The following is a 17,934-nucleotide window of genomic DNA, read 5'->3' on the forward strand; positions in this document are numbered from 1 at the left end:
GACCGAGCTGGAGACTGCTTCGGCATCTCCCCGGCCCTTGGCCCCGGGGCAGGAACGGGCTCTCAAGCGCCACGAAAGGCATATTGCCGATCGCTCACCATGTCCCGTCGGGGAAAGTGACCGATCACGAATCCCCCCCGGTGCCCCGTGCGGCAGGTTTCGCCTGGTGTCCCCGCAGCCATCCAGCCCCAGGTGGCTGGTTCCATCCTGGCTGCGATTCCTCCCTCGGCCCCGGCCAGCCCCGGCTGCTCCCTCTAATCCCAGCCGCTCGGCAGAGAATTGCCGGGAGAGAGGAGCCCGGGCACCGCTTCCCTCCCTCCCCAGTCCCGCCAAAACCAGGGCAGAGGGAGTGGCTGGGCCCGCCCCCGCCCCCGCCCCCGCCCCTACTCCCGGGAGCCTAGCAGAGGCCAGGCGCCGCCCCACGCCCCGCTAGCTCTGCGCGCTGTGTGCGCTGCGCTCCCAGAGTCGCCGGCGCCGGGCAGTGGCCGGGCAGGGCGATGCTCTCCTTCCTCTACTCCGCGCTGGCGGCGCTGCTGCTCCTGCCGCTGCTGCTGAACCGCGCCTGCCCCTACTTCTTCCACGACCTGCGCTTCTTCCTCAGGGGGGCCCGGAGGGCGCGGCGGACGCGGAGCCACTTAGCGCGGAGCCCGCCGCACACCATCCTGGAGGAGTTCAGCCTGCGGGCGGCCCGCGCGCCGGGCAAGCCGCTGGTGCTGTTCCGGGAGGAGGTGCACACCTACGGGCAGGTGGACAAGCGGAGCAGCCAGGTGGCCCGGGCGCTGCGCGAGCGCGTCGGGCTGCAGCAAGGGGACCGCCTGGCCCTCTTCATGGGCAACGAGCCCGCCTACCTCTGGATCTGGCTGGGCGCGGCCAAGCTGGGCTGCACCATGGCCTGCCTCAACTACAACCTCAGGGCCAAGTCCTTGCTGCACTGCTTCCAGTGCAGCGGGGCCAAGGTGCTCCTGGCGGCCCCAGGTGAGACCCTCCGCCGGCCAGGCTGCTCAGGCCTGAGCTACTCGGGGTGGGAGGCTAGGGAAAGTGGGGCTGCCCCCGCCCATCCACAGGGTGCCAGACCTGCTGCTGGGCTTCTGCTGCTCAGCGACAGCTGCTCAGGGAGAGAGCTCAGGGGAACAGTCCCCCTGGGAGATGGAAAGTGGGACAGCCCCGGGGCGGGAGCGGGTTGAGGAGGAGAGTTGTTCCTTTAATGTATACCTCCTCTGCTACAACTTCTTTGTCAAGACTTGGCCCCTCCACTGTCAATAATTTGGAACAAGGGTGAGGAGACAGCAGATTGGTGCAGGACAAAGGTAACTGGGTCAAAAGCCATTGAACACAGTAAACAGAGTCTGATGGAAAGCCTTTCTGATGCCCTGCCTCAGCTCAGTTCCTGCTGCTTTGGGGAGGCATGACAAGGAAGATGCCTTGGCCAGAAGTATTTTTCTGGGAGCGGGGGAAGGGGTTACGTCAATATTTAGCAAGGGCAGAAGTGCAAGATGCAGTCTGTAAGGCCTGGGTCCTGCCAGTGCATGTGCCTAACTTTACACACTGTGAGTAGCCCTATCAACACCGAGGTCTTTGCAGGATTGGAGCTTTAAACCTCAATCCTGAAATTGACTCTGTCTAGGTAGTCCCCTGCACCTGCACAGAACCCAATTGAAATGAATAGGACTGCCGGTGGGCAAAGCGGGGTGGGCGTGGAGGGCTGCCCAGATGAAACAGGTGGTAGGAGCCTGAGATGTAGCATTGAAACATACAGGTGCTTTTTGGGATAAGCAGAAGATGCATCAAGTCAAGTGTAAGAATGTAACTTACCTTCTTTAAGTAATTACTTGGAGAACAAATATTTAATAATGGGCTGTTCACTCTAGCGGAGAAAAGTATAACACCATCCAAAGTCAGAAAGTTGAAGCTAGACAAATTCAAACTGGCAATAAGTTTTCAATGGTGAGTATAATTAATCATTGGAACAATTTACAAAAGGTCATGATGGATTCTCCATCAATGACCATTTTAAAGTCAAGACTGGATGTTTTTTAAAGAATCTGCTCTAGGAATTATTCTGGGGAAGCTCCATGGCCTGTATTGGTTCCTTCTGTCCTCAGAACCTATGAATGTTTCCAATCATTTGCAATATATTTTTATTTTCAATTTACATAGTAAGGAGAAAACATCAGAAAGAGAGAGTTAACTTAGGCAACAGGTGTTTTCTCTACTAAGCAATAAAGTCTAAAATGCCCTCTTTGTAGAGCTCTGCAATGCAAGAAATAAAATAACCTTCTTTACTAATAATAATTAATCTATTTGCATTAGGGTTTACAGAAGTTACGTTCAAATCAGAAATAAATCAGTGTCAGGGATACATAGATAGTTGAGATGTTGCAGAAATATTGCTCTTTTGTTGCAAATGGGTTGAAACTCACCTGAAATGTTTTTTTGAACCTTTGCATTATAAGACCCTGATTCTGTAAAGACTTATGTACATGCTTACACGTAAAAAATAAAGAAAAACAAAATGGAAAAAATGATAAACAAGATCCCCAGTTCATTAGATAATGGGTCTTTGGCTAACTGGTGCCTGTTAACTAACAATAATATTGAACACTTATGTAGAACTTTTCATCAGTAGATCTCAGTGTGCTTTACCTTTTTACAGATGGGGAAACTGAGGAACAGAACAGAGAAGTGACTTCCCACAGTCACCTAGCAGGCCAGAAGCAGAGCCAGGAATAGAACCCAGATATTCCGAGTCCCAAAGCCAGTGCTCTGCCCACTAGGTCTCACTGCCTTTCCTCATTCTAGCCTCAGCTCTGCCAACTTCACATATATGTTTAAGTTTATGAATATGACGTCAAAGGGACTAGTCACATGTATGAAAACAGAGTATGTGCATTCGTATTTGCAGGGTCAAGGCCTTTTCTATACAGATGTTTAAATGCTCCTAACTTTTATGAACTCAGAAACAAAGCCTAGCAAAGGAAGTACCCCTCAGTGAGAACAAATTCCGTGCTATATTTGAACTTTCAAAATTAATCAATTTTTAAGTTATCACCACGGGAAAAAGCTAGTGTTTGGGACAAGAAAATGTATATTCCTCCCTCTTTTTATAACTCAAGTTGTTGACCATAATTGCCTCAGATTTTCCAAAAAGTATTCAGTTCTGGGAAAAGACCAAACAAAGGAGGTTTCAGCGCAAAATGAGAATTTTTTTGACTGAAAATAGTGGGTTATTTATGACATCATTTTTTCCAGCCTTAGCTATAGTAGTTACTACTAGCAGTTGTTAAAATAATATAAGGAGAGGACAAAAAAGATAGATCTCCCCTCTGTTAAACATTTACTTTCTCTTCCCTGATTTGAATTTCAACCTTTACTCTGCATTTCTGTGCTATCCTAGGTCAAAGGTAAACTTATTTGATCACAGTTGTGTCATGTGTGATCTAGGGTGACCATGTTTCCCAAGGGAAAATGAGATACCGCACGGGGCTCGTCCAAGCCCCTCACCTCCTGCACGGGGCTCACCCATATGTGCTGGAACTAGGAGTCTTGGGGGTGTTGCTGCATTCCTGGCTTGAAGTGGTTTCTATTGTATACAGGGTTTGCAGTTTGTTCAATAGCTCTTAGCACCCCCAATATACAAATTATTCTAGCAGCCCTGAGCTCACCGTAGCCTCCTTTCCCTGACGCAGAGCTGCCCCTTCCCCCACATGGAGCTGACCTGAACCACTTGCCCGAATCCCCCTCCTCAGCACAGAGCTGGCTCGAGACGCTCACCTGATATATTCCCCTCCATGCAGTCCAGGGGCCTTGCGGGAGAAGGGAGTGTAGTGAGGGGGGCAGGAACAGGAAGGGCAGGCCACCTGAATGCACATTGTTCTCCCTTCTCGTCCTGCAGAAGGTGTTAAAAAATGTTAATATAGCCTGAAGCCGTGTTAACCGTTTTTAGTTCTCCTGCCTGAACCCCAGGGGGAGTCCTTGGCAGTACAGTTCCACAGGAGTCATGCTGGCAGGGAGCCGGGGCTGTTGCTGGGGCCAGAGATGCAGCAGGGATGGGGTCTCCAGGCCCTGGGACCTACCAGATTTTGGGGTAGCTTTTCCTCAAGAGGGCAAATTTTTACCAGAGGGGGGAAGGATCTGGGCCTTGGCTTGGCATATTTCTAACTGCCATTCTCAAGAACATCTACAGGCAACTACCTTAGAAATATTGGTTCCAGTATTAACAATTTTTCATCCCAGGCGCTAAATGCAAAGCGGATGGCTAATCTGTTTGTTATGGGATACAGCAGGTTGGGTTGCTGAATCTAAATGCAGGTTGCATATTAGGAACAGTTCCAACCCTTTTGATGGCATTTCTACACTCAGGAAAAATGCACACAGCCAGCTTTTGCAACATTTCATGAATGGGGGAAGGGATTGATATAAATTAAAAGAAAGGACTCATGCAAATTACACGAACATCTAAGAAATGGCTTGTGCAAGAATTAGACCCTTTGAGTGAAGAGAAAAGTCCCTGGGATATTGAGTCAGCCTCCTTTTGAGATTACTGATTCATTTATAGCTACCCTACAGAAACCACCTGCCTTGACAAGTATCTTTCATTTTTTGCTTTAGTGATATAAAAGTTAAAGCATTATGTAAGTTAACTGTAGACCTCAAATTGGACAGTGTTAGGGTTTTATTCAAACAGACCTTTAAAAAAATATTTCATGCTATTAAAGATGCTAGAAATGTGGGGCCAGAGTCTCAGATGGTGTAAGTCAATGTAGCTCTGTAGAACTCAACACAGCTTCTGCCCTCAGATCCTCGTGCTGGCTTGACACTCAGCACTGATCAGGGCAGCCCTCAAGACTTCCACTGAAGTCAATGGAGCTATGACAGTTTACACCAGCTGAGAATCCGGTTTTTTTTACACAGCAGGCGATTGGCTAGCACATGCCTGGGACCAAATTTTCCTTCCTTTACTCACACAAAACTCCCATTGACTTGACTTCAGTGGGAGTGTTTATGTCAGTACATCAAGCCCAATTTGTCCCTGGGTGTGAATTTTCCCTGTTGTGTTTAGTGTGTGAGTTTTATAGTTTGACTCCTGTAAATTATTCTTTCTACAACGTAGATCTGTCTATGTTTCTTTCTCCTCCCCTCCCCCCCGCTTCAAGCTGTTTTGAGAAGTTGGTGATGAGGGTCCACGTTAATGTTATCTGAACTTGCTAGTTCACAGGGGAATTGTCACACCCAGGATTTGAAAGGTCTTTGTTTGCTTTGCAGTGTGCTTGTAAGATTTTTCCCAACGTTATGAAAATGCAGGCTCTCTTTTCTGTTTTCATTCATACAGCCATTTGCTGTGTAAAGGAGGACTTTGAGTTGCAAGAAACCAGCCACTACACGGGTGACTACACCAGCCAGAGTAGATTAACTATCTAACAGAGCAAGTGAGACACTGTAAACGTCATGCTGTACATAAAGAGAGCCCATGCATTGTCATTTCTCGCACAGGACCCTTTTTATTGTAAATTTCCACTTTTTTTTTTTTTTGCATTGGGATTCACTGAGGCTGAAATTCACCCTCATACAGAGGATGTAGGTTGGACTTAAGCAGTACATAGGCCTGGTGTGGGAACTCTGCACAGGAGTGTATGTCCCTTTAAGGTGAAAATTCATCACTCCACAGTTGCCATTTTGTCCATCCCCTATCTGGCACAAAGTGGTTGCAAAGAGACTGAAAAGCTCCCGGGAGAACACCCTCAAGATGAGTCCTACCCAGCTAGGCCAGCTGTATGTTCCTCCCTCACCCCTCAAGAGCCCACACATAGCCTGCAAGCAGGAGGATGTGTGTCTGGGGCATTCCTACTCCCTGGTTCTTGCAAGGTTCATACCGCTCAGAGGTGAGCTAATCTGTACTGATGGTTGAGTCAGCCCCAGGATCAGGGAGGCACAAAGTGTTTCTCCTCAGGCCCGCTCTACATCTGAAAATTAGATTAGGTTTGCCAGTCTTCCAGGATTGTCCTGGCATCTCCAGGAATTAAAGATTACGTCATGTGATGAAGCCTCCAGGAATACGTCCTTCCAAAACTGGCAACCCTAAGACTGACCAAGTTACCTTGCTCAGGGCTGTGAAAAACCAGTTAGGTTGACTTAACCCTCACTGTAGATGCAGCTAAGCTTCTCGGACAGGTGGATTATCTACACTGATGAAAAAACCATTGCTGTGGATGTAAAAAGCATCTACTCTACAGCGCTAGCGTGGCACTGTAGCTGTTTCACTCTAGCTGCTGTAGCATAGCCATGGCTGGAATCCTTTCATTAGGCGCTGAACTGACATAGGCATGAATCACTCCTGAGTGCAGTTAAGTACAAAATCTCCAATGGCAACACTGTAAAACAAATTTGGTCCTGCAAAATGTTCTTAGAATTATTTTCTATTTTCTTTGCTCTGTAAGAACTGAAAGCAGCTGTTGAAGAAATATTGCCAACCCTGAAAGAAGAAAATGTAAGAGTCTTCTACCTAAGCAAGACGTCTGATACAGGAGGGGTTGACAGCTTCATTGACAAAATGGAAGCCGTTTCAGACGAGCCTATTCCACAGGCTTGGAGATCAAATGTCACTTCTAAAACTCCTGCCTTGTATATTTATACCTCTGGGACTACAGGTAATGTAAATGGGGTTATCCAACAAACATTATAGCTACTGGGGGGAAGAAATAATTAGAATGAGATTTTAATGTTTTTTAATCTGCTTAGTAAACCTGTACAGTTAAAAGTAATTCTTACAAATCAGCTTCAAAATCCCATGTGTCTGAAAAGATTTCACCTACTATTGTTACAAGTTAACCCAAGATTTCTATAAATGGAAGAGATTAGAGAAAAATTTGTTTTTTTCTGCTTTTTCTTTACTTTGAAAGCACTTTGTGTATGGTCAGTTTCCCTTGTTTGTGTGGATCATCTAACACATCAAGGAGGGGAGAAGAACATTTGAAGAAAAAATAGGCAGATGTGACTGTAAAATCTCCAAAATTGGCAGCGGGGATCAGAGATAGATATAGTTCTAGATGCTACTTTTTGTTTTACTCGACTAGATTTCAAGCTGATGGTGCTCATTAACTATTGCAAGCACTTTTGGAAGTAAACTTCTTGCAAGTTGTATATGAATCCATTTTTATCTAAGATGAATCAAACTGTATTGTATTTTACTGTTTTCGACTCTCTGCTTTCTTTCACACATACAGTACAACCTCAGAGTTACGGACACCTCAAGAATGGAGGTTGTTTAGAACTCTGAAATGTTCCTAACTGAACAAAACGTTATGGTGGTTCTGTCAAACGTTTACAAATGATCATTGACTTAATGCAGCTTTGAAACTTTACTATGCAGAATAAAAATTCTGCTTTCCCTTTATATTTTAGTATTTTACATTTAACAGAGCACTGTATTGTATTTGCTTGTGGTTTCTTTTTCTTTTCTTTTCATCTCTCTACTGCTGCTTGATTGCGTACTTCCAGTTCCAAATGAGGTGTGTGGTTGACGAGTCAGCTCGTAACTCTGAGGTTCTACTGTAGTTCCACTCCTGCACCAGTGTGACCTACTCTGTCATTCCTATATATTTTGCACCCTGTTATTACCATGTCCCATGGATTATCACTGCTCCACCAAGTTTCTGTGATGCCTATTATATCAATATCTTCATTTAATAGCAGCCACTCAAGTTCACCCATCTTAGTATTTAGACTTCTAGCAATTATGTACAAGCACTTTTAAGATATGTCAATATTTAGTTGTCTGCCTTCACATGGTATAAATGAATAGGACTTTTTTTTTCATTTGACTCTCTCTCTTCAGGTTCTGCCTGTATGTTATCAACTTCTTGACTCCTCTTTTCAAGGATATAGAGTATCCCCTTTAATAAATCCTCCTCTAAGAGATGTCTCTGTCCAAACCACCTGGCTGATTAGGTGTACCGGTCATATGAAAGAGCACATCTTTTCTATTGTCTTTACCTAGGTCTTCCAAAGGCTGCAGTGATTAACCATGAACGCATGATGTTAGGTTGTGGTTTGTTAATTTCAAGTGGTGTGACCGCTAAGGATGTTGTGTATAATGCCCTGCCACTGTATCACAGTGCTGCCCTCCTGGTTGGAGTTCATGGATGCATCATGCAAGGTACAATGCACCTTATAATGTCAATAAGTTGTTATGCTCATTGAATGAGATAGCAAAATTCATACCCATAGCCAGCTTCACAGCCCTACATGGCAGCGTCACAATTTCAGTGTTAACTACACCTTTGACCCCACTCCTGCTCTTCCTTGAAGACACCCACTTGGCGGTTTCAAGCTTCCTAGCCATCACTTTTCTTGGATGTAGACCTGTCTCATCCTCCCTCCAGACTGAGGGTTTATGCTTGCAGTCCATCTGCACTTCACTGAGATTTCCCCAGAATGACCAAGATCCAGCCTCTGTGGTTAACCTTTCTCCAGGGACTATGGCCGTGTATACCAACCAGCCCTCACAAAGCAAAATACTGTATATTTATTCTAAGGGCAAAAGCATTACAGAGAAAACATACAAAAATAATAGAAGTTCCAATCCACATGCCAAAAGCTTGTCTTATGAGACCCTTGTAAACCAAAATCTTTCCAACCCTTCCACAAGGGTTCTCCTTGCATAGGTGGTCTTGTCTGTTTGCTGTGCAAAAAGAAAACCCTAGGTCACTTCAATCTCAGCCTTTTAATACCAAAGGCCCTTTCTTTGCCTGTTGGTCTCTGGAAACCCAGTTTTAAACAGTCTAGGCAAACCTCCTTAGTAGAGGTAACACGTGGGGAGGAGCTTGCGGGGTCATATCACCCCCCTCCACCCCAGACTTGCTGCTTGGCTTGTACTGAGCATGCTTACACAGACTGAGCATGCTCAGTAACACTTCTGAAGTCAGCTGTCCTCACTATGCCCCTCCACTATTGGCAGGCACAGGTCCTCTCTGCTCCCTAGGGTTAGTACCTCACTGGAGGTACTCACAGCCTGAGTGATGCCATAATCACCCTGTGTTTCATTCCTGAAAGAGCTCTGGTAACCCTCCCCCCTGGAGTTGCATACAATCCCTGGCCCACAGAGACACAGAAACCATTCATCAACTTAAGACAATATGATCCACCAAAGATACCGCGTGCACTTGCAATATCTGTCACAGGCAGCTCCTCTCGTGCAGCACAACCACAGGGGTTAGGTGATGCAGAGTGCCACAAATTTCATCCACTAGGAATACTCCCTTACTTTTTGATGGACAGAATTAAAGGATAAAGCTACTTCCTGGCCATGGATTGTACCTGAATATATTTTAGGAAAGGATCACACATTTTTAAGATGAAGCTATATAATTTGTCATCCTGCAAGTTTCCTATACTCATTACTGAAACTACTATGGAAATTGTACTATTTTATCACAATCTGTTTGTTATAGCCCAATTCTATTGTTTACTTTTTCTTCTTTGTGTAGGGGCAACCTTAGCTCTACGCTCCAAATTTTCAGCAAGCCAGTTCTGGGATGACTGCAGGAAATATAACGTGACAGTTATACAGTATATTGGAGAGGTGCTTCGGTATTTATGCAATATGCCAAAGGTAATTTCTATGCTCCAGAATTTTTTTCTCTATTGCAAACTGATTATAAATATTGTCTGGCTTATCTGTGTAATACATTTAATATTTAATGGATTATAATCAGTCTCAGATGTTTCACAGGTTAGCCCAAGGGCAAGATTCTTTGGTCCACCTAGTTTACTTTGTGCTGCCTAATGGTACATCAACACTGCAAAAAAGAAAAAGGGAAAAAAAAGAAAAAGAAAAAGAAACCTGTGACAGCGAGTCTTAGAGCCCAGGTCAGTTGACTCAGGGTTGCACTGTGGGACTAAATATAGCAGTGTAGACATTCGGTATCAGGCTGGAGCACAGGCTCTGACACCTGAGGAGAGGGGTGAATCTCAGAGCGTGAGCTCCATCCCAAGCGGGAATAGCTACACTGCTATTTTTAGCTCTGTAGAATGAGCTCAAGTCAGTTGACCCAGGCTCTGAGGCTTGCTGTCCTGGGGCTTTTTTGTTTGTTTGGGGTTTTGTTTTTGGGGTTTTTTTTGCAGTGTAGACATACCTTGACAGTGCAGAGATTGCAATTGGGGAATTCCTCTGGCATTAAGATGCCTTATTCTTGTGCAGTAAGCCTCTGCCTAGTATAAGAGGAAGAGGGGATGGAGCATTTGGAAGAGGAAGAATACGGGGCATGTCATTGCAAAACCAGCTTCTTTGTTAAAAGCTGTTATCTAGTTTCAGACTCAAGTTGATCACTTCCCAATTAATAAATCTGTGTTCTTGGAGGTCTTAGCCAAAGAATTTCCATTAATGCTAATGCAACATATTTATTTTATTTTAACACTGAGAGGAAAAGAAATCACTTCAGTCAATATCTGCATATATGGACTGACTCATTTTCCCATCGCCTACTTTACTGATTACACTTTACAGTGTATTCTTCCATTAATGCAAAGGACATATGACTCTGTTTTGACATTAACATGTAAGTAACTTGCTGTCCATATTGTGAAGACTGAATTTATAAAATCAAAAAGTATTCAAATGAAAAGCAGATGGGCCTTGGTTTAATATTTTACCCATCCACATTTTCAATACTTTTAAAGTTTGGGATCTTTTTAAAACCATAATGACTAGTTTTGTGTAATATATTATTATACATCTTTATAGAGAGCTCTCTTCATCTGAAGAACTGAAAGCATTTTGCACAGCTTTACAGATACAGAATCAAGACAAGATCCTTGGCCAAAGGAGTCTATATTTTAATGTAGATTAACATGAAATGTCTTTCAAACTAAATACACTGACTTAAAGGGGGCATTTCTTTAGTACAATCTTGGTGGAAAGTGCTACTATATGAACAGTCACAATTAGGCTTTTGGATCCATATGCCATAACAATAAATGGAGGGAGCTCACACCTGCTATCATCCATCTAGTGCAGACCAAACACGAATGAAGGGTCGCATGGGGTGATCAAAGACATGGGTCATTTAACATTTGGACATGGCTAGGACCAGTTTTCAGCAGGCAAGAAACACTAGACCAGGACAGTCATGTGGCTATCTCAGGTGAAAGTGTTAGTGAAAATTATCCCAAATAACCAGATTGAGGGAGGGCTTCGCTCCTCTGGCATTGTAGCATGATCTCTATTAGCTATTATTTCCCTGCTAAGATACTCATAGTCCAGCATGATTTTATTCATTGACTTGATAAATGTGCTAACTATATAACCCATCAGCACGTCCTGTCATGTTCTCTGGGGCCTCAGGCACCAGTGCAATGGTCAGAGCAGCCACAGAATAGAAGCATTGTAAAGGGAGTGAAACCTCACCCCGTTCTGTGTCTGCATGCAGAATCAGGCCCAAGGTTTCTTGATGATTTTTTGTATATCAAATATTTAGGCCTTGTTTCTGATCTCAAGTAGAAGGATATGAATATGGAGTAACTTCACTGAAATGGATAGAATTACTCTGGGTTTAAGGGTGTAAGTGAGATCACTGGTCCCTAATATTATTTCTTTACAGTTTCTGGGCCACAGTGAGTAATGAAATAAAGTGGTAAAGTGGGTCAAAATGTGGGCTTTGGTTCAGTCCATCAGTGAGGAGTAGCATGGGGGCATCTGGAGAGCGTGTGGCAGTGACACCCATGGAGCTGGAGCAGCAAATACAAGCTGAGCTAGAGCAAAAGTGTGCTTAAAATCTATTTCTGAAGACAGTAAACTTACCAGCATGTGTGTGCTGGTGAATACTAAGGTGTAACATCCAACAGCCCAGCGATTCATAAATAGTCATGACCATTCTGCCAGGACTTGTTAACACAATAAATACTTAAAACTACTGCAAATATTATTCTCCCCCAAGAAATCCTGGTTGTGGTAGCACAGATGGTTCTAACAGTTGTCTATACTAGTTAACAAGTGGCAAACTTTTCCCCACTCCATGTCTTAATATATTTTATGTACAAGTTACTACTCTAATTGCAACATGGGGTTTGCTATTAAAATAAATAGCATAAAGTGATTGTCCCTGCCTAAGAAAGCTGGTAGCCTAAGCAAGTTATACTTGGCTGTTTTTCTAAAAGATTTGATCTGGAAATTATTTGGGGGAAGGTCTCTGGCCTGCATTATACAGGAGGTCAGACTAGATGATCACAATGGTCCCTTCTGGCCTTGGAATCTATAACAAACAAATGGAAAAGAATGAATGAAAGAGAGAGGCTTCAGGACCCTGAAAGAGGAGGGACAGCCTGCTGGTCTGGAGCTAACTAACAACCTGTCCCCAGTGAAACATTTCGAAACAGAAATATAGGTTTGGTCTCAAAGCCCTACAAGACCCCATTCATGCAGTATAAGAATAAACCCTCTCAGGAAAGATGAAATATTGTACAGGCATCTAGCATGCAAATTACCATGAACCTAGAAAGACTTTGGAATAATTGAACACCTCCTCACAGGATCAGGGCTCAAGTGCACAGAACTTCAGCAGACAGTTTGGGTGGTTTTGTGTACTACTTGGCTATGCACATACATTTTAAAGGTAAATCTCTCAGTACATCAAAAAGCAAAGCCAATTAAAACTCCTCATTTGGACTATTAAATTGAACTTCCAAGCCTGGACCAATTGTGTAGAAAAGCAGCAATAATCCAGAAGCTTCATAACTGAAGTACAGAATAGTATCACACGTTTGAATAATCAAAAAATAAAGGCAAATTATAATCAGCGTATTTTGGATATGCAAAACTTGCAGCCATCTTACCATGGCAGTTTGTCCTTTTTGGTTGTGAACATTGGACAATGTAAACAGATCCATTGCTGTTTTGCTGGGCCAGATTCATTCCTGGAGTAACGCCCTTGTCTTAAGTGGGTTTGCCCCAGGGAGAGATTTGGCTCATTGTCTCTGCAACTAGACAGACAGACAAACAGCACAAACTTTGAAGCTTGATTATGAACATTTAAGTGATGAGAAATTTCTTAACCATTTCACCACTGGCAGTTGGGTGAGAAACATTCAGCTAATGCAGTGCTTCCCAAACTTCAGAAAGTTGAAGTGTCAGGAAAATAAAATGAATTGTGGCCACCTTCAACTTCGTCATGCTAGCAGGGTAGCCTAGGGAAACTGGCACTGCCACTGTTCTACATCCTTACTCCCCCCTTCTCCCCCGACTGGTTAGCCCTTCACCCATATACTTCAAGATGCACTAATGCATCTGTCCAGTGCAGCCGTACATTCCTGTCTCTTGCTGATGCCCCATTGGAATAAGGCTGCTTGAGAAAATGCAAACACTAGTATTCTATCAAGCAGAATTTCATTTGTTCGGGTAACTGAGATGCTGGCTGCTTGCTGGGAAAAATTAGAATGAAAGTGTAGGTGTAACAGGGTAACTGGTCCCTTAAATGAAATCGAGGCCAGCTCGCCTGTTCCACGCCAGTGGCACCCTTGTTTGGTGTAATGATGAGTGTGGGGCTACCCCTTGGAGTTATAAATGAGAGCCAGTCTAGAGACTAGAGAGAGTCCAGAACCTAGCCCTGAGAGAGGGAGAGTTCGGAACCCCCAGGGAATGAAGGGGCTCAGAAGAGCAGAGCTGGGTTGAGTGCTTCAGAGGGGGGATGCCCTGGAAGTGGTAAGAGTTCCCTAATGAGGAATGAAGCCAGAGCAGGCTGGTGAAAGCAGAAGGCAGGAAGGCAAACTTCCCCAGGCCAGAGGGTCATGGCCAGAGAGGGCTGAAAGCAGCAGACAGAAATGCCTGCTGGCTCTCTGAACTGTAGAGCTGAAGCCAGAGGTCCAGAGAGGGCTGAAGGCTGAGGAATAATGGATGGCTGAGCCTGCTGATGTCCCCAGGCAAGAGCTGGAACCATACCTTCAGGGCAGCTAGAGAGGCTGGGGTGAGGCATGGTGAGAGATGCTGAAGTGTGGTGAGAGAAGCTGGATCTGTACCTGAGAGCTGGGGTGTGGTGAGAGACGCCCTAGCTGTTGTGTTTCAAGTCCTGTTGGGGCTTGAAAGTGTGAATGTACTGTGTGGATTATGCCGGGGAAATCTGAATTATGGTTGTGGAACCTTTTGTAATAAACTAACCCTGCAAAGGGCTATTTATAGTCTGAAAACTTGGGTGGAGTTACTGGGGAGCCTGGAAGACAGGGGAAACTGAGGTACGTGCACTGGTCATGCTGCAGCCTGCCACTGAAGGGCTCTCCAGGAAGGGACCACCTTATGAAATTATGGTGAAGAATGCCGGCAGGTGATCAGCCTTGAGAAGATGTGGCACCAGAAGAAGGAAATCAAGACAGAGGGCCACTGGCTGGGCCACCTAGGGCCCCAAGGGGGCACCACAGAGGCAGCCATCCTGTGACAATGGGTTTCCAATACCATTTGGGCCAGTTGCAACAATGAAGGGAGTCCAGGTTACTAAGCCAACATTATTTTTTTTAAAAGACTCTCTCCTTGAGCCTTGAAATGATCTTGGGTATGAAGTAACATAGCTGTGAGGAGCAAATTCTCCTCAGAAATTCAGGCGATCTGGAAGAGAAATGTCTCCAGATTTTGCCAAAATTCCCAGAGTACTTCTGCGCCCGTTCACTGTTTCTTAAAGCACACTGGGGTGACTTGTGTATTACGGATGATGCATACAAGGAAATTCAGTTCTTTTCTATTGTTGGGATGTAAGTCAATAAATAAGAGCAACTTGCTTAGGCAACCAGATGAATTTACTCTCACTTTTGCCCTCCCTACCTTGTCTTTGTCATCACCATATTTATTTGCAGTGTGCAGAGCACATATATGGCACCATATTAAAAAAATGAGATGATAATATTCTCATTTTGATAGGCTCAGTCCTGACTCCTCACTCAGGCTAATGTATTGCCTAGGTAAAGACTTCAGGACCAAGACTATTTTGGTTTTTTTCCCTTAATGTCATTTTGAAGTATAGGGAATTTGAAATCTGTCCATTTTTATCTCCTAAATCTTTGACTGCACTAAGGATGAAATTCACCCCATGCAGAGGGTCACTACAAGTCTTGTGGACAAAACAGGCTTAAGTGGAAGATAAAATGGGACATAGGTTCCATGCTGACCCTCTGCATGGGGTGAATTTCACCTCAGTCAGTCCTGCCCCCACTGAAGACAGTTTTGCCACAGATTTCAGGTGAAGACTGTTCAGCCTAATGCTGCTCCAATATTCCTTCTGCTGTCTCCAGTACTAGGCAATGTAAGTATCGGGCCATCTATCCATATCATAACTGCACAGTTAGCTATAAAGACATATGTAAATGTTATATTTCAAAGCGTGTTTCATGTTTGCAGACTAATGTTTTCTTTAAACTTGTTTGTTTTAGAGGCTTTTACTCAACATAATCATTAACCTACATTTGTTTGTTTTCCATTTCCAGAAAGACAGCGATCGTAATCACAAAGTAAGGATTGCCTTAGGGAATGGGTTAAGGGCTGATGTTTGGAGGGAATTCATCAGAAGATTTGGAGACATCCGTATATGTGAGTTCTATGCTGCAACTGAGGGAAACGTTGGCTTTTTTAACTACACTGGAAAAGTTGGTGCAGTGGGGAGAGTAAACTACTTCCATAAGGTAAGAAACGTAACATCCATGCTGGTATTGTGCCCTTCAGGGGTGAAGTTCAGCTCATTGCCAAGGGCTCATGCAGGCCCTCCACATATCTTAAGCCCAAAGAGGCAAATGTCTAGCCAGTGTTCAGCTGAATTTTGGACAGATGTACCCAGAGAAGAGATCCTCACACTCCCCAATTTTAGCCTACATCTGTCCTATGCTAGACATCATCATAACTGCTACCATCTCACGAAGAGTATGTCTGCATCGCAATAGAACACCTGCAGTTGGCCCATGCAACACTGTGTCAGCTGACTTGGGCGTGTGGGGCTTAGACTGTGGGGCTATGAAATTGCAGTGTAGATGTTCAGGGTCGGGCTGGAGCCTGGGCTCTGGGACCCCGCGGAGGGAAGGGTCCCAGAGGCTGGGCTCCAGCCTAAGCCCAAACCCAAACGTCTTCACTGCAGTTTTATAGCCCGGAGCCTGAGGCCCACATACCCAAGTCAGCTGATCCAGGCCAGCCAGAGGTGTCTTATTGCAATGTACACATGCTCTGGTAGCCCCAAACAGCTGCCAGTGTTTCAGACAAAAGAGCATTTGGACACTAAACATAGGTCTGAAATACTATGAAGTTAGCACCTTTTAAAGCAGTACCTTAATATATGTAGAATATTTTGAGAATTCGATTAAAATATTCACATGTATGTATATTTACCACTAGAAACTGATACACTATGAGCTGATTAGATACGACGTAGAGAAAGATGAACCAGTCCAAGATGAAAACGGATATTGCATAAGAGTTCCCAAAGGTACGAATGTTTACTCCTTTAAAAAAAATCACAAAGAAATTTACTTCTTTAAAATCACAAATGAACCTCTCTAGGCCCATCTTAATGGGAAAGGTTGCTTAGGACAGCCATTGGGCCATCTCTAGCTTTTAAACACAAATTAGAAAATGTATTGCTACAGGAATGAAACCTGATATGCAACTTTAAGGAAAGACAAGGGATAATGCCAGATGAAATAACTGTTTATTTATATTACATGTTGTTTTAATAAGTCTATCTGCCTTCAATATGTTTGCAGTCTCTTTTAGTAGAGGGTGTTTAAACATTTTTACCTTTGAGCTAATAATCTTTTCACAGTATAGACCTGGGCTTTCAACTTGAGCCATCTTGTTTTTGTCTGATACACTTACTTAACCTGCCACCGAAAGAAGCATTTGCAAAATTATTGTGTAGTAAAATCTGTGTCCCTGCAGATTAAACTTTTAATCATCAGTAATGGAAAATGCAGTTATGAAAGTGAGGCACGTATTTTGATACTTTACATGTATTAAGCATTTTCACATGGATGATGACTTTATAAGTGGGATGTACAGTTTTAAGTTTAACCTGAACATACCAGACACCTGTTGATTTCATATGCAGGATTCAGGCAATTGTGGGGGTTTTTTTTTTCCAACTGCATCTCCCTGTCTCTCCTTTTCAATCTCACACGTGGAGCTGCTCAAAAATCTGAGGCCAAATTCTCCTTTCATTTACACTAGTGCAACTCCACTGAAGTCAGCAGAATTTGACTGATATATCTGAGAGTGGGATTTGGCTCTTGACTACAAAAATGCCAGGCTCACATTTGTGTGAGGGAGGAATCTTTGCGGGCTGGGAGGCAGCGCAGAAGAGCTTACTCTCGCTGTATATATGGGGGCAGATCCTCCTCTGGTGTAAATTGGCATATGCCACCGAAGTCAATGAGGCAATGACAATTTACACTAGCTGAGTAGCTACTGCACGATGTGTCTCCCTCCCACCCTCCAACCACCAACCCCATATCACAGACTGATAGGAAGGAGGGCACACCTGCCTGGTATTGTGTGTAAATGTTTAACTAAGGGAAGGTTTGGGTTTTAGCCATTGAATTGGGGGCTGTTTCTAGCATTTGGTTATGAATGATTATCGGGTGCTAGAGAAACAAACTCTGTAATCTATAAAAGCTAAATCCATAAAATTGATAAAAATGTGAAATCGACACAAAATCCCAAGCCAGAAGGCAGGACGGAGCAGGTTGCCAAGAGTACAGCGGCAAGTTATTTTGTACAAAATGTGGCTAAAATTCGCCCCAGAACACAGCACCCGCACAAAGCCCTATCTTCCTGCTGAACGATACAGGTGCAATACTGTCCCCTTCCAAACGTCACGCTCCCACGCCCCCAACACAAGTCACTCTGTATCTATAGCTACTCCTGTCTAGAGAGAGACGTATGGTAGCTGTGAATGTGCTAAGCAGCTTTTTTTGTGCATT

At 44.2% G+C, this 17,934-nt stretch overlaps 1 protein-coding gene across 1 annotated transcript in view; it reads left to right on the plus strand.

Annotated features, from left to right (window-relative positions):
* The first annotated feature begins 497 nt into the window (after positions 1-497).
* The window catches only part of SLC27A2 (solute carrier family 27 member 2), a 28,852-nt gene continuing 11,415 nt past the window's right edge, over positions 498-17,934 (plus strand). The window contains exons 1-6 of the mRNA XM_067555753.1: positions 498-975; positions 6,435-6,644; positions 7,994-8,152; positions 9,483-9,607; positions 15,457-15,651; positions 16,352-16,442. Of these exons, the coding sequence (XP_067411854.1) occupies positions 498-975; positions 6,435-6,644; positions 7,994-8,152; positions 9,483-9,607; positions 15,457-15,651; positions 16,352-16,442 (1,258 nt within the window). The remainder of the gene's footprint in view (positions 976-6,434; positions 6,645-7,993; positions 8,153-9,482; positions 9,608-15,456; positions 15,652-16,351; positions 16,443-17,934) is intronic.

The sequence above is a fragment of the Emydura macquarii genome, unplaced genomic scaffold (assembly GCF_026122565.2).
Source record: "Emydura macquarii macquarii isolate MOO-44397 ecotype Brisbane River unplaced genomic scaffold, CSIRO-AGI_Emac_v2 contig_1644, whole genome shotgun sequence".
NCBI lineage: Eukaryota > Metazoa > Chordata > Testudines > Chelidae > Emydura > Emydura macquarii.